The sequence below is a fragment of the Syngnathus scovelli genome, chromosome 21, assembly GCF_024217435.2.
Source record: "Syngnathus scovelli strain Florida chromosome 21, RoL_Ssco_1.2, whole genome shotgun sequence".
Classification (NCBI taxonomy): Eukaryota; Metazoa; Chordata; class Actinopteri; order Syngnathiformes; family Syngnathidae; genus Syngnathus; species Syngnathus scovelli.
Window position 1 is genome coordinate 3,545,819 of NC_090867.1, and position 13,835 is coordinate 3,559,653.

The 13,835-nt window shown below is 52.3% G+C and overlaps 1 protein-coding gene across 4 annotated transcripts; it reads left to right on the forward strand.

Annotated features, from left to right (window-relative positions):
- Positions 1–913: 913 nt before the first annotated feature.
- Positions 914–13,607, forward strand: LOC125991142 (A disintegrin and metalloproteinase with thrombospondin motifs 14). Of its 4 annotated transcripts, none has more exons than XM_049758742.2 (24): positions 917–1,447; positions 2,108–2,161; positions 2,286–2,662; positions 4,569–4,710; positions 4,804–5,006; positions 6,152–6,235; positions 6,392–6,548; positions 8,114–8,219; positions 8,324–8,467; positions 8,538–8,670; positions 8,750–8,863; positions 9,036–9,184; positions 9,273–9,445; positions 9,523–9,656; positions 9,804–9,927; positions 9,988–10,068; positions 10,361–10,524; positions 10,614–10,779; positions 10,977–11,109; positions 11,178–11,385; positions 11,461–11,593; positions 11,678–11,773; positions 11,880–13,427; positions 13,508–13,607. In XM_049758742.2, the coding sequence occupies exons 1-23, from the start codon at positions 1,369–1,371 to the stop codon at positions 12,329–12,331; spliced, it is 3,606 nt and encodes a 1,201-aa protein (XP_049614699.1). In that variant the 5' UTR covers positions 917–1,368; the 3' UTR covers positions 12,332–13,427; positions 13,508–13,607. The 4 variants fall into 4 exon arrangements, with proteins under 4 accessions (XP_049614697.1, XP_049614698.1, XP_049614699.1 ...); XM_049758743.2 differs by having other exon boundaries at positions 6,392–6,539; XM_049758740.2 differs by having other exon boundaries at positions 914–1,447; positions 9,804–10,068.
- Positions 13,608–13,835: the final 228 nt, after the last annotated feature.

A 13,835-nucleotide genomic window follows, 5' to 3' on the forward strand; every position in this document is an offset into this window, starting at 1 on the left:
AAGTCAGTAATTAGTTTTGAGAGTTGACTCTGAAATAGTGTCCAAACATATTTTTTTTGCCTTTGGACACTGAAGCTGTCAGTGTCCAAGGGCGGGTCAAGGCCATACAGGCAGAATTACACAAGTCACTGGCTCTGCCACTCGGCACAACAAGACGCGCAGCTGCTTTGCATCGTCTACAACCGCCCCCCCCCCCCCCCCCCTTCCAAAACAAATAAAAAATTAAAATGCATATTTTCTCAGCACGCTGGCACATTTCAGCCGACGGTGTCAAAGACGCCCGCTCGTGCTAATCAAGGCCAGAAGCGAATCTTTCCAAATTGGTGGGATTAATTACATCCCGGGAGCGGAGCAGATGTCTGACGTGAAGTTTGGATGTGGAAATTCTTCATTTTGTTTCTCTTCCTCCTGTTCTCTGTGTGTGTATGTGTGCATGTAGCAAACCACAGCAGTCGCTTGGATGGCGCAGGCAGTCATTTACCCCAGCAAGCTTCTAATTGAACGCTAGGCCAGATTGCGGAATGCACTCGGGACGGAAAAAGCGCACAAAGCGTCATCCTTCCCATATCGCACTTCTTCCACGGTCAGCTCCATAAATATTGGGACGCGAAGACGTAAATTATTATTCTGATTGCAATAGTGGTTATTATTAAAGTGACGTGTGCATGTCAGTGAGTTTCCATTCCCCTCTTGGCCACTTACGAAATATTTTTCCCGTTGTTACTTTTCATTTTTCTGCAAGATGTGATGCTCCTACTTGTTCTTCGGGTTGGGGATTGTTTTTTTCTGTTTGCTTTTTTCCAGGATTGGTTAAATATGCGCTTGTCTGGGAAGGACGGAAGGCAGGCGCTGCTTTTCGTAGAGCACAGACTCTCTCTCACACACACACACACACACACACACACAGGCACTCGCACTCACTATTGTGTGTGTATGTGTGTGCGTGGGCCCCGCAGCACACAGGCCAGTGAGCTCGCAGCAGCGCTTGCACGACTCGCAGATGTTCCTGCAGCGGGAGGGAGCGTTGACTTTGTGAAAAGTTCACGAGGGGAACTCGGAGGCTGGATTACAGGGCAAGACAACTTTCTTGCTCTTTCCCCGGTCATTTGCTCGTTCGCACCGGGCCCGGTGGCAGTCTGTCTGTCCGTGCGTCCGTCGGACATTCCTCCCCGCCGGGCCCCCCTCCCACACGGATGGCCCAGCGTCGGTCTGTGGCGCTCAGCACAGGCCGAGAGACTGCGCGCAGCTCGCAGACTCGGGCGTCGGGACTAGCTGCCGCGTCCTCGCCGGCGATCCGCTTTGACCACTTTACGTGTTGAAATCAAAACAACAAAAGGAGAAAGAAAGCGGCGCTTCAAAGCCTCCGCTATGGGGCGCGTGCACGTTCTCATGTGCTTTTCATTCAGTCAACTTTTGCTGGAGCTTTCTTTTGCTGCGGGGACATTTGGTGAGTGGCTTTTCATTCAATGCAAATAGGCGCTCTTCAAATCTTTGCACGATGTGGAATGTGCGTTAACTCTTTCGCTCAGTAAGTTTGTGCCAAAAAGAGAGAGAAAAATTGAATGGCGGTGAAGGTCTGGATAAGGTCGTCCACGTTCGGGTCTCAATAGGAAGTCTTGGTGGAAGTTGCAAAGCATCATTACATTACGTTCACAGAATTGTTGAGCCAGAAAATATAATAATAATAAAGTCCGGGGCTTGAGTTTATGTTGCCGTGGGAAATTAGCCGGTTTGCTAACTAGCTACTTAGCAACATACAAAAACATTGGACATTTCAATTTAGTTAGGTAAAGAAGGTTGACGATTTCTACAAAACAAATTTTGGTGCAAATTGGACAGAGGTCACATCCGGCCTCTTTTCCCGCGTGTCTCATGCCCTGCTGCAACACACCTGACTCAGAAGATCTCCGCTTGTGAATCAGGAGTGGGACTGGGGTTCCTTTGCATGTGCGCTTAGACAGTTGGCGCAGTCACTCCGTCAACCAGGAATGTCCAAAAAATGACGTTTTGCTGCAGATCCGGGACTAAAGAGTGGGCCGAGGTCGATGACATAGTCTGCAAAAAGGAAATGTTCCATTATGTTCCACCAAATTGCCTTTGGTTGCAGATCCAGCAAAAGGTGCAGATACACTGGAGCCGTCGTTCGCTGCAGGGATACGCGGTAAGTGGCCGTCGAGTCCATCCTCAACTTCCACTGCCTTCAGCTGTCCACAGTCGTCGTGAGAAGCGGCGCGAATACTTGGGCATGTCCATTGCGTCATGTGACTTTTTGATGCTCCCTCCAGAAAATCTCTCCGGCAAGTTAAACGACTACGACTTCATGGTTCCATTCAGCACCGACTCCCGCGGCCGCTTCAAGTCTCACGTGCTGTCTGTGGACGAGGAAGGGAGCAGTGGGAGGAGGAGGACCAGGGTGGCCCGTGACGCCTCCCTGGGCTCCTCGGACTCCCCATTGTTATTCTTCAACGTCACCGTCTTCGGCCAAGAGCTGCACTTGAGGCTGAGGGTCAACCGGAGGCTGGTGGCCCCTGGGGCCTGGCTGGAGTGGCAGGAAGACTTCCAGGCCAAGGGGGAGCAGCGGCTGCGCGCCGACTGCGTCTTCACCGGTGACGTGAGCGACGTGCCGCACGCCGCCGTGGCCATAAGCAACTGCGACGGACTGGTAAGCGCTACACCGCACGGCTTCTTCGCACGCACATCAAAGCAAACAACAAGCTGACTTTGGCTTGGAGAATCAGGAGATTGTTTTTGTTTTTTTGAGTCACTTTAGAAGGAGCCTGCTAACCACAGAAAGACAAGCCTTCCATCCAGCAAAAGGCAAATAAGCAAATCCCAGCAAGGTGGTGCCGAAAGGGGGGGGGGGGGGGGGGTCACGGGCCTTGGGCTCATCAGAACCTGCTGCATCGAAGTGCAAAGCCAGTCAACAGATGCAAATTGATGAAGTACAACGTGAAGTAGCGCACATGCTAATTAGCAGGATGTCAAATGACTTATGTTAATGAACGCTCACGCTAATTAGCCCTTAGATGAGATCCAGATGGCTTTGGCACTCTGATCGGCACCACCTTCACTGAACACGTGCTCTGTCAATTTTGTAACTTGATCGCAGCCTGATGCTCGAAGGCAGTCCAACGCTCGTGCGGGCTTTGGAAAATGCTTCCATGCTTTCCATGTTCCACTTGGCCAACTTCTCCCTTCAAGAAGCAAAAGTACTGTAGACATACCCGGTTTGTGTACTGACGTATTGGTCTCCATTCCAGCCCGCGTTAGACCATATGTGGCCAAGCCCTTCAGGCTCTGAGTCACACCTGCCTGCCTGCCTGCCTGCGTATGTCCTCCCTGTGGCGTCTCGCGTACGGTCGGACCTGTCTGTGCACGCAGGGGGTGTCACACGGCGATCAAAGTGACAAAGTCTGCCGGATGTGTGCAGAGACACCTGAAGAAAGGGGGAAGAAAGCGGGCAAGGGCCTCCTCATGTTGTTATGAGGACTTACTTCCCTTACTTGGAGAAGAGACTAGCTGTACTTGGCCTATAGAAATGCAATCGCTGGCAGGTTACTCACAATTGGCCCAATCAGGAACGAGTTCGGAATTTTCTTTCTCATTAAGTACTTTTTCCAAAGTAGAGCGCGTGAGTGTTTTTGCCACCTTTCCTTGCAGCTGGAATGAGGTCCCCGAGGTGCTAGACGTTCCTATTTTCCAGCCGCTTTGACACCTCGCAGCCGTATGGCTGCTATTTTCCAAGCTCACGGCAGCATCGATTGGTGATGTCAGTACCACTGCCGCTGACGCCGCGTGTGCTATTTGCCGCACGTGTGCAGCTGGCGCACGGCGGGAGGCCACGTATGACAAAGTAATGAGAGGTCTATTTGTGTGCGAAGGCTTGAAAAGAGGACAGGGCCTCCTAGCAACCGCCACCTTCAAGGTGTCAAACTCAAGGACCATCGCCGAACATCACCCTAATTGATTTTGCTAGCACTGTATTGTAGCAAGCACAAATACATTGTGTAATTGCTAAAGTACTTTAGTCTGTGGTGTTGAGTGATGTCAGCAGCTGCGTGCGAGCCGATGTGGCTCTGAGCTGTGGCTGTGTTTTCCTTTGTGAGAGTTGGATGTGAAATTGGGCCTTGTAAAGGTCAGTAGCGCATTGAGGGAGTTAGTGCCCCGGGTGAAAATGTAGCAATAAAAGTAGCATTCCGTCATCATCTGATGCTGCTGCTACTGCCCATCTGTCCAATCATGATGAATCAAGATCAGCTTCTCGCGGCGTCCTCCCGCTCGCGTTTGCTGCCCCTCCCCGAACCCGACAGCCGAAGCAGACTTTCGTAGGCCTGCTTATGTTTACACTCTGCTGCGCTGTCCAGATGTTGCCTCGCTTTCCACCCTCCCCCTGATGAAACGCAGAGGAAGTATGACTTGGCATTTCCTGCAACCCACTTTTTGCCTCTGCTCTGCTCTGTTGTCTGACGTCTCAAAATGAAAATATGCTTTTGCTTTTTGGCAGAAGGTTGCCTGCTGAGCAGCTGTGCCGCCGACCCTTTAAGCCGTGCGCTTTGTGTCCTTTGCAGGCAGGCCTGATCCGCACGGATGATGGGGAGTTCTTCATTGAACCTCTCGAGCGGGGCCGGCGGGACGCCGAGGCCGATGGACGCGTGCACGTGGTCTACCGCCACTCGGCCCTCAAGCGCGGCGACGAGCTCCGCAATCAAGGTGAGGCCCCGACACCTGAAAGAGCAGGGTTGAAAAAAAATTCTTAAGTGCGGAAAAAGATCAACTGAATGAATACGAGTTCTCTCGCGACAGTGTCCGACTTTGGCACGGCGGTGGCGGAGCTGCCGGCGGCCGCGGATCTGCTTTGGCGCCACGCGGCGGAGCCACAACGCAAGCGCCGCCACGCCCAGAAGGATGACTACAACATGGAGGTGCTGCTGGCCGTGGACGACTCGGTGGTGCGATTCCATGGCAAGGAGCACGTCCAGAACTACGTGCTGACCCTAATGAACATCGTAAGTCGGGTCGTCGGGTTCCTCGCACGTGAAGTGTCATTTTCCGCGCCTTGGCTATTCTTTTTCACACTGTTTATGGATTAGAGGCAAGGTTGAAGGAAAAAAAAAAAAACCTCTTCAGCTCATTCATCGTGGGCTCGAGCAGCTCCTGCCACCATAATCTTCTTAGCTGTCCCAAATCCCTCGAGTCAGATTTTCACAGGGCGCCGGTTTCACTCGGTAACAGTTACCAGCCAGAGCCCGCCCGCACGGTGGTCTGATAAGCCGCAGCGGCCGCCGGCCCAATTAAAAACTTGATTTGAGTTCCATCATGGAAACGCTTGGGAGGGCAGCCTGACACTGTCTCTACTTGCCAACGTTGCCTAATTAAAGCTGTGGAGAATCCGCTGCTCCAACGGCAAAAGTCTGTCACGCTTTGTTACTCAAGTCCTCGTCAGTACGCTTGTGCCAAAACACCATCCTGTGGCACGAGTTCTATTTCTCCTCTAACGCTGCTTTTAGCTTCACAAAGTACTTGGACACTTTGCACCGCTGCTGACGATTGAACCCCAACGCTTGCGGCCGTCTGCCTTTCCATTTGGATCGGCATTTTCCCAAACAAACATCAGCATGTAAGCCGCTTGAGCTGTGTCCTCTCAAATCCGTGGTGACACCTGGAGGAAGGCTCTCCCGAGAATTGATTAGTGAACATCCCGTATGCGGGAGAGCAAGGTGGCCCATTGAGATGCACAATGGCCGCCTTGTTGCGGGCGAGATGTGATGCTGCGTGCAAGCCGGGGACGCCTGCAGCTGCTTCTCACGTTTGCAGCCCGCCCTTCCTCCCCTAGTGTGTGTGTGTGTGTGTGTGTGTGTGTGTGTGTGTGTGTGTGTGTGTGTGTGTGTGTGTGTGTGTGTGTGTGTGAGTGCGTGTGCGTGTGCGTGCATGTGTGTTCCGCCTGGGTTTGCAATTATCCTGGTGCGCTTGGTCCCCTCGAGCACATAGCAGGAACTTACATCTGGAAATGGGGGCGGCGGTGTGCATATACACATTTGCTAGTAGAGTGCTTGCTAAGCGTTTTACACCCAGCGTCAAATGCTCGCCAATGTAGACGAGTACTTTGACGGTGTTGAACGGAGTCCCCTCGCTGACATAGCCTTACTTCCAGGTTGATGAAATTTACCACGACGAGTCTTTGGGAACCAGCATCAACATCGTCCTGGTGCGCATGATCATGGTCGGCTACAGGCAGGTGAGACGGAAAATTCTCTTTTCATATTTCAACTTTGTCTTGTGAGATCAGTGCTAAGTCGAAGCAATGAATGAGTTCAGGGTTTGCTTGACACCCAGCGGGTGTAAGCCATGTTGCTTTTGCGTTGTGTGGCGGTGGGCGGGCTGGCCGACGCAGTCCATCAACCTGATCGAGCGTGGCAGCCCATCGCGCAGCCTGGAGCAGGTGTGCCGCTGGGCCAACACGCAGCAGCGCGCCGACCCCGACCACGCCGACTACCACGACCACGCCATCTTCCTCACCAGGCAAGATTTTGGTCCCGCAGGTATGCAAGGTACTGTATTCGTCTCTCGATCGAGGCCTGTGCAGACTGACTGCTGAATTCTGCTTGGGGAGGTAAGGGAAGGGCCAGGCGCCCATCCAACGCCCTTTGACAGTTGACCTTTCGCTAACCAGCTAAGGCATCGGATAGAAAAATGGAGCACTTTTAGTGGCAAAATATATGGGACTTAGGGACCATAAGGTCAAAGGTCTCCCTTTAGTTTGATATTACAGAACTTTTTTTTTTCCCCCTAACTTATAGTTAAACTAAAACAAAATTCATTTATTTTGTTTAACCTCAGTTATATGCAATTTTTTCTAAAAAAACAAATGATCTAAAAAAAAATATTCTACTTGTTAAAAGTGTATTTACTGTAAAATAGTTGTATAACCGCCTATGACAGCCGTTTAGCGACTGGTCAATTGAGCGAGCGGCTCTCCGGAACCCAGACTGGACGCCCGCCCCCCTTCACTGGTGCAAAAAGTGCATTCAGTCAACGTTTTTGGCATGGAGTGAAAAATCAGAATCATTTCTCACACAATCGCAAGCTTTACTTGGCTCAAGTATGTGCACATCTCCGTTTGACATCATCCGTGTTTCCAAGTCTGGCCAGTCGCAACAAAACTTCCTCTGTGCTCAAGTTTGTAATCTGTTCAAGCGCACGTGTCACGTTTGGGAGGCGAGGTCACGTTGTTACCTGCCGGGGCTGTCGTTGCCTTGGCAACGGCCGCGTTGCGATCACAACAACCAGCGCCGCCTCGCCGGAACGATTTTGAGGAAGGATGCCGCCTGACCAACGGGGTCTCGTCCTCGCTAAGCAGACATTGCACCGCCTTGTCAAAGTTTGACTTGAAGGCAGGAGCTTCTGTCTTCAAATACATAAATTCCCAGGGAATATTAAACCTCATTATACTTCCATTGTGCAATCAACAGTTTGGTTCCTGTGCTGGTATTGTCGGTCAGCCGCATAGCAAGCAAATCATTTTCTGCAACTGTTTGTCAAGGAGCATCTTTGTCTTCACTCGAGCGCTTTATTTTGACTGTGCTGCTGCCACCGCCACTCGAGTGCTTTATTATGATTGTGCCGTCGCCATGGCTTTTATGTGCAAAGGGAAAACATCTGCAGCCTCCTGAAATCTTTGCATTTGCCTGCCACTTAAAAAAATTGGCATTGGAGTCACGCGCAGGTCTGCAAAGAAATACTGCAATGGCATCGCCGCTCAGCCTCTTCAGAGCTCCGCTGGCTTTTTTTTTTCTTCTTTTTTTAATGTTCGCCTCCCTATTTCTGCTTTTATCTGCATGCCAAAAACCATCACAGAAGCGGCAGCGCTGCACACCTCTTGATCGAGTTGATTGATGTCCGTGTGCTTTGCTTGGTCACGTTTTCATCTTTTTGGCTTTATTGTCGGCCGGCCGCGCCTTTGAGATCGAGTCAATCCCGAGGCGGCTCGCTACTTACCATCAGTCCATCTCCGTCTTGCTCAGAAACAAACCAAAAATTCACATCGACTTGTTGTGGCCGTGTCTATGCAAAGGTCAGGCGTGCCTCATAATGGGCTCATGTTGTCGTTGGGCAGGTTACGCGCCGGTGACGGGCATGTGCCACCCGCTGAAGAGCTGCACCCTCAACCACGAGGACGGCTTCTCCTCCGCCTTTGTGGTCGCTCACGAGACGGGACATGTGTGAGCGCCGCCGCCATTTGCCATGGGAGTTGCGGTCGACAGCACTCCTCTGCATTCACGTTCAGCGGCGACTCAATGTTTTTGTGTCTCTCGTCCGCCGGCAGGCTGGGGATGGAGCACGACGGGCAGGGCAACCGCTGCGCCGACGAGACGGGCATGGGCAGCATCATGGCCCCGCTGGTTCAGGCCGCCTTCCACCGCTACCACTGGTCCCGCTGCAGCAAGCAAGAGCTCAGTCGCTACATCCAGTGTGTTGCCGTCCGGCCGGCCCTTTTGCTTTAGTCGCTCTGGTTCGCATTGTGCCCTTTCGCCCCTCAGCTCATACGACTGCCTGCTGGACGATCCCTTTGAGCACAAATGGCCCAAACTTCCCGAGCTCCCCGGGATCAATTATTCCATGGACGAGCAGTGCCGCTTTGACTTTGGCGTGGGTTATAAGATGTGCACAGCCGTGAGTACGAGACAAAAAAAAAACACACAGCGGCGTGGCCCGCCTATCCCCTGCCAACCGCCTGTGCTCCGTCCTCCAGTTTCGCACGTACGACCCCTGCAAGCAGTTGTGGTGCAGCCACCCTGACAACCAATACTTCTGCAAAACCAAAAAAGGCCCACCAGTGGATGGAACGGAATGTGCGCCCGGAAAGGTGGGTGGGGGTGGGTGGGCATAAGCTCTCCAGTTTGATTTATGATCATTTGTAGCTAAAAACAAGGTGAGAGCCTGGCAACAGCAAGTCTCACATGGCAACGTCTAGTTTGAGAAGCCGATCTGCATGTTACAAGTGGCGCTCTTGACATCGGCTTATTTTGTGTGCAAAGTGGTGCTTCAAAGGCCATTGCATCTGGAGGTCCAGCCAGGAGGCTCAAGGCCACGACGGCAACTGGAGCGCCTGGTCCAAGTTCAGCTCGTGTTCGCGGACATGCGGGGGCGGCGTCCGCTCCCGCAGCCGGCAGTGCACCGACCCCCCGTGAGTGGACGGCCGGCGCCACCATGTTTATCTTCAGCTCGCCCCTGGGGATGAGCGCACTGTAAAGGTTTGTGTGGCTGTGTGCCAGGCCGGCGTATGGCGGTCGCGAATGCCCGGGCTCCGCCTTTGACTACCAGATGTGCAACACGGAGGAGTGCGCCGGCCCCTACCAAGACTTCCGCGCTCAGCAGTGCCTCCAGAGGAGTAACAAGTATTACAACAACATGAAGCACACCTGGCTGCCTCACGAGCACCCGGACGGTAAGAGCCGCACAAAAGCGGCGAGGCACACGCGTCTCTGATGACGGTTGTCGTCACTGTTGTTGCTGTGTTGGCAGAGAGCCGCAAGTGCGAGCTGAGCTGCAGGTCCAAGGAAACGGGCGAGGTGGTCTTCATGAACCAGGTGATGCACGACGGGACCCGCTGCAGCTACGCCGACCACTTCAGCGTGTGCGCGCGAGGAGACTGTCTGGTACGCGCAAACCTTTTTTGCTCTCCAACCACCGGGTCCGACATTGCTCATTAGTCGCATATTGGACCCGAGCGTGCTTTGGCACACGGTGCTCTCGTATGAGGCTTGATGTCTTGACTCGTGACTTGTGGCCTTTGGTCCCGGCAGCACGTGGGCTGCGACAAGGAGGTGGGCTCTTACAAGGAAGAGGACAAATGCGGCGTGTGCGAGGGTGACAACTCGCACTGCCGCACCGTCAAGCTGACACTCACTAAGACGCCCAAGAAGAACGGTAACACCCGCCGACGCTCCCGTTCTCCCTTCGTGCTTGACGGGCTCTACGTGTCGGCAGGGATGCTACAAATGTTCGACATCCCGACGGGCGCCCGGCACATCGTCATCGAGGAGAAGGACGCCTCCCCTCACATCATCGGTGAGCAGTGAGGGGAAGGCTTGATGGGCTTTCGTTGAAAAGGTCGAGACTGCAAAACGAAGTGGTCAAAGTCAACCTGCTGCGATCCGTTTCGCTGTTTGTTGGATAATCCTGGCAAAGCGGGAACAAATATTTGGCAGTCAAGACTCAAAGGGCTTCAAATAGTTTGCGACACCTGCTCGCACCATTCGCTCTGCAGGATTGGGGATCTTATGACGCAGCGGGACGTAACGGCTCAAAACTCAGAGGCGTCCCTGAAAGTGACGTGCTGTTGTGATTGTGCTCTTGCCAGCGGTGAAGAATCAAGTGACCGGCGACTTCATCCTCAACGCTAAAAGCAAAGACGCCCAGTCAAAAACCTTCATCGAGAACGGTTTGCAGTGGGAGTACGCCGTCGAGGACGGCAAGGAGACTCTGCGAACCTCTGGCCCTCTCCATGAAGGCATCTTCGTGATGGTCAGCGAGCGAGCGGGCATTCCGTCGGCTGGCGACGTTTGGCTCCTCATGATTGAATCGTGTTTTTGGTTTGGATATACCGTGGGCAGGTTGTTCCCCAGGAAGAGGAAGCCAAGATAAGTCTGACGTACAAGTACATCATCCACGAGGACCTTCTGCCTCTCATCACCAACAACAACGTTCTTCTGGCCGAGTTGGATTCCTACGAGTGGGTGCTGAAGAGCTGGTCGCAGTGCTCCAAAGCTTGCGGCGGAGGTCAGTGAGTGCCTTCCTCTCTACACATACACACAGACTCCCTAAAAAAAAAAAAAATTGTAAAATTGTCCAGATTACAAAGAGTTCATGCCCCAGAAATTGAAGAGGTCAGATGAATTGTCCCATAATTTCAGCTGAAATGTGGAGAACACAAAGTGCCATTCCTTCCACATGACTTTGTTTTTGGGCTCCCTCAGGCATCCAGTACACCAAATACGGCTGCCGGAGGAAGAGCGACAGCCGCTTAGTGCACCGCAACTTGTGTGATGGCAACAAGAAACCCAAACCCATTCGCAAACGCTGCAACGTCCACAAGTGCAGCCAGCCTGCGTAAGTCGCAATGGACGCCCGCCCGCTAGTCAACGAATGCTAGGCAAGCGTGTCGGCGTTTCCTCCAGGTGGGTGGCGGACGAATGGGGCGCCTGCAGCAAGACCTGCGGCAAGCAAGGTTTCCAGATCCGGATGGTGCGCTGCATGCAGGCGCTGCACAACGGCACTGGCCAGCCCATCCACAGCAAGCACTGCGTCGGGGAACGGCCACCGCCCAAGCGAGCGTGCAACCACACGACGTGCCCCGCCCAGTGGAGGACGGGGGCGTGGTCGCAGGTGAGACCCGGGCGAATTTGAAATTGGCTCTCGGATGAGTGAATGAACCAGCGGTGTCCGCGCGATGCGCTCTAGTGCTCGGTGACATGTGGACAAGGCATCCGGCAAAGGCAGGTGGTGTGCAAGTCTGGCGACAACGCGACAGGAACGTGCCAGGGAGACGAACCCGAGACGGTGCTCATCTGCAAACTTGACACTCCGTGCCCAGGTACACTCACGCAAATATCCAACCAAGTGTTTTTTGGACTCAATGTGTTTATTTTACTGGATGCTAGCAAGTTTGTGTTTGTAGTTCCAGACCAACCAGCGCCCCCTCTTGACTCGGACAATGTGACCATCCAAGATGAAGCCCTGCGCCAAAGCGTGTTGGGTCATCAAACCGTGTCAAGTAAGTCACCCCGGAGGCCTTTTCAGTGTGACATGACACCTAATTCCTTCAGGCTGGCCACTGTCTATCAAACAAATCGACTCTTACTTGATCAAATGTCTCTTAGGCGAGGCGTGCCAAGGGGACAAATCCATCTTCTGTCAAATGGAGGTTCTTGTGCGATATTGCTCCATCCCTGGATATAACAAGCTCTGTTGCGAGTCGTGCAACAAGAACTTGTCCACGTCCTCTCCCGAGCTATCCAATACCACCGCCAAAGCCTCGGCGGAACCCCAGACCAATTCCTCCGGCGAGTTTCACGCAGTTTCCCTCACAGCCCACGATCCGACGCAAACCACAGAAAGCGACATCAGGCGGGCATGGCCCACCGCCCGGACTCCCGCCCGGTCCACCGTCGCCACCCCGACACCCACGGGCAGCACCGCTGACCCGGGGCCTCTTCTACCTCCAGGCGACGCCTCCCGGAAGGAGCGCAGGTCCGGCAGCACTTTAGGCCCACTGGCCACAAAGTCAAGAAGGGACCGTTTCGGATCAGAGAAAAACTCCAGTCACAGATGAACACAACGTCATCTCAAACAATGCAGCGTTTAAAAGACTGCCTTTCTCTCGGTCTTTTTTTTTTTTTTTTTTTTTTTTTTAATCTGCAGATCGATGACGGTTACCTCATCCAACCTCCAAAGAGCCACCGACATGGGATCGGTGGCTCTGTCCTCGGTGCTGTTAAAACGAGGTGCCTTGAAAACTGTGTACCGTTGTTTGAACCCCAAGTGCAGCAGAACTACTCTTGAACCGGTCATGTGAACTTGTGGAGTCTCTGGTCGAATCCAGAAGAAGACCAAAGTGGCATTTTTGTTTTTCCTCCTTCAAAGCTATCAAATGTTCCTCTCTGCCCTTCCTGACAGGTAGCGGGACTGCTTCTTGTTCACTGCCAGCGCTTTTCAAACTCGGCTCACTTCTGCTTTGACACCAAAACAAAAAAACACGTCCGGCTGTTCAGACTGTTTTTTTTTTTTTATAACTCTTTCTGCAAATTATGTAAATAGTGTAAATGAGGCCGTCAGGTACAAAAAAATATATTATACTGCAAGTGGCTTGTGTGTGGGCGGAGGCGCTCTTGTATAGTTGCTGTACAAACCAAAAGCTTAAAACGTGAATATTTATTGAGTCTTTGCGTGTGTACCTCTGTAAACAGTAAAACACTCTCAAACAATAGAAACAATCTTTACCTTTCTATTTGAGGAGGTGCGAGGAAATTGTTGATGCGGCGACATCACGTCGTCGTCACGCAAGCTAAGGAGCAAGGCGTTTTATGATTTGCTTGATTCTGAACATGCATACTCATCAGACTGGGACACATTAACCATTTAAAAGCCTCTCTTTTCTTGTACTTTTTATTGCCAATGGAGGTTTTTGTGTGTGTGTGTGTGTGTGTGTGTGTGTGTGTGTGTGTGTGTGTGTGTGTGTGTGTGTGTGTGTGTGTGTGTGTGTGTGTGTGTGTGTGTGTGTGTGTGTGCGCGCGCGTGTGTGTGTGCGCGCGTGTGCGTGCAGGTAAAGGTTTAACTGCAAGCAGGAATTTCATATTCACGACATCCGCAAGAGCAACTACAAAGTGGGACGGCTGTCTGATACCATGCCCTACGATTACCTGGTGCAGGTACACCATGCAGATTGTATGTATTCGTGTGTGTTTGTGTATGTGTGTGTATGTTTCATGAATGTGCATTTCATTTCCAGGGTCAGCGCGCGTAATGGGGCTGACATAGGAGGCAGAGCATCAGTCATCAGTTTTTTTCTATTTTGCCATCTGAAACGACTAAAGAAAAGTCCAGCATCAGTTTGATTTTCATTTTTTATTTCTACAACGTTTATGGAAATACTTGACGGACCCTCTCTAAGTTCTACTGCGTGTAAATGTGTTCAGCTTGGCAAGCTTTTCCATGGTAGTGGTAGTTATCCTGAGAAGTCACGGGGTAACGCTTGTGTGCGTAGCGCCGCTCAACGACAAAAAGCAGAAGCCGAAGAAGATTAGTTTAAATTGCTGGACGTGACGTCACGTCTGTAG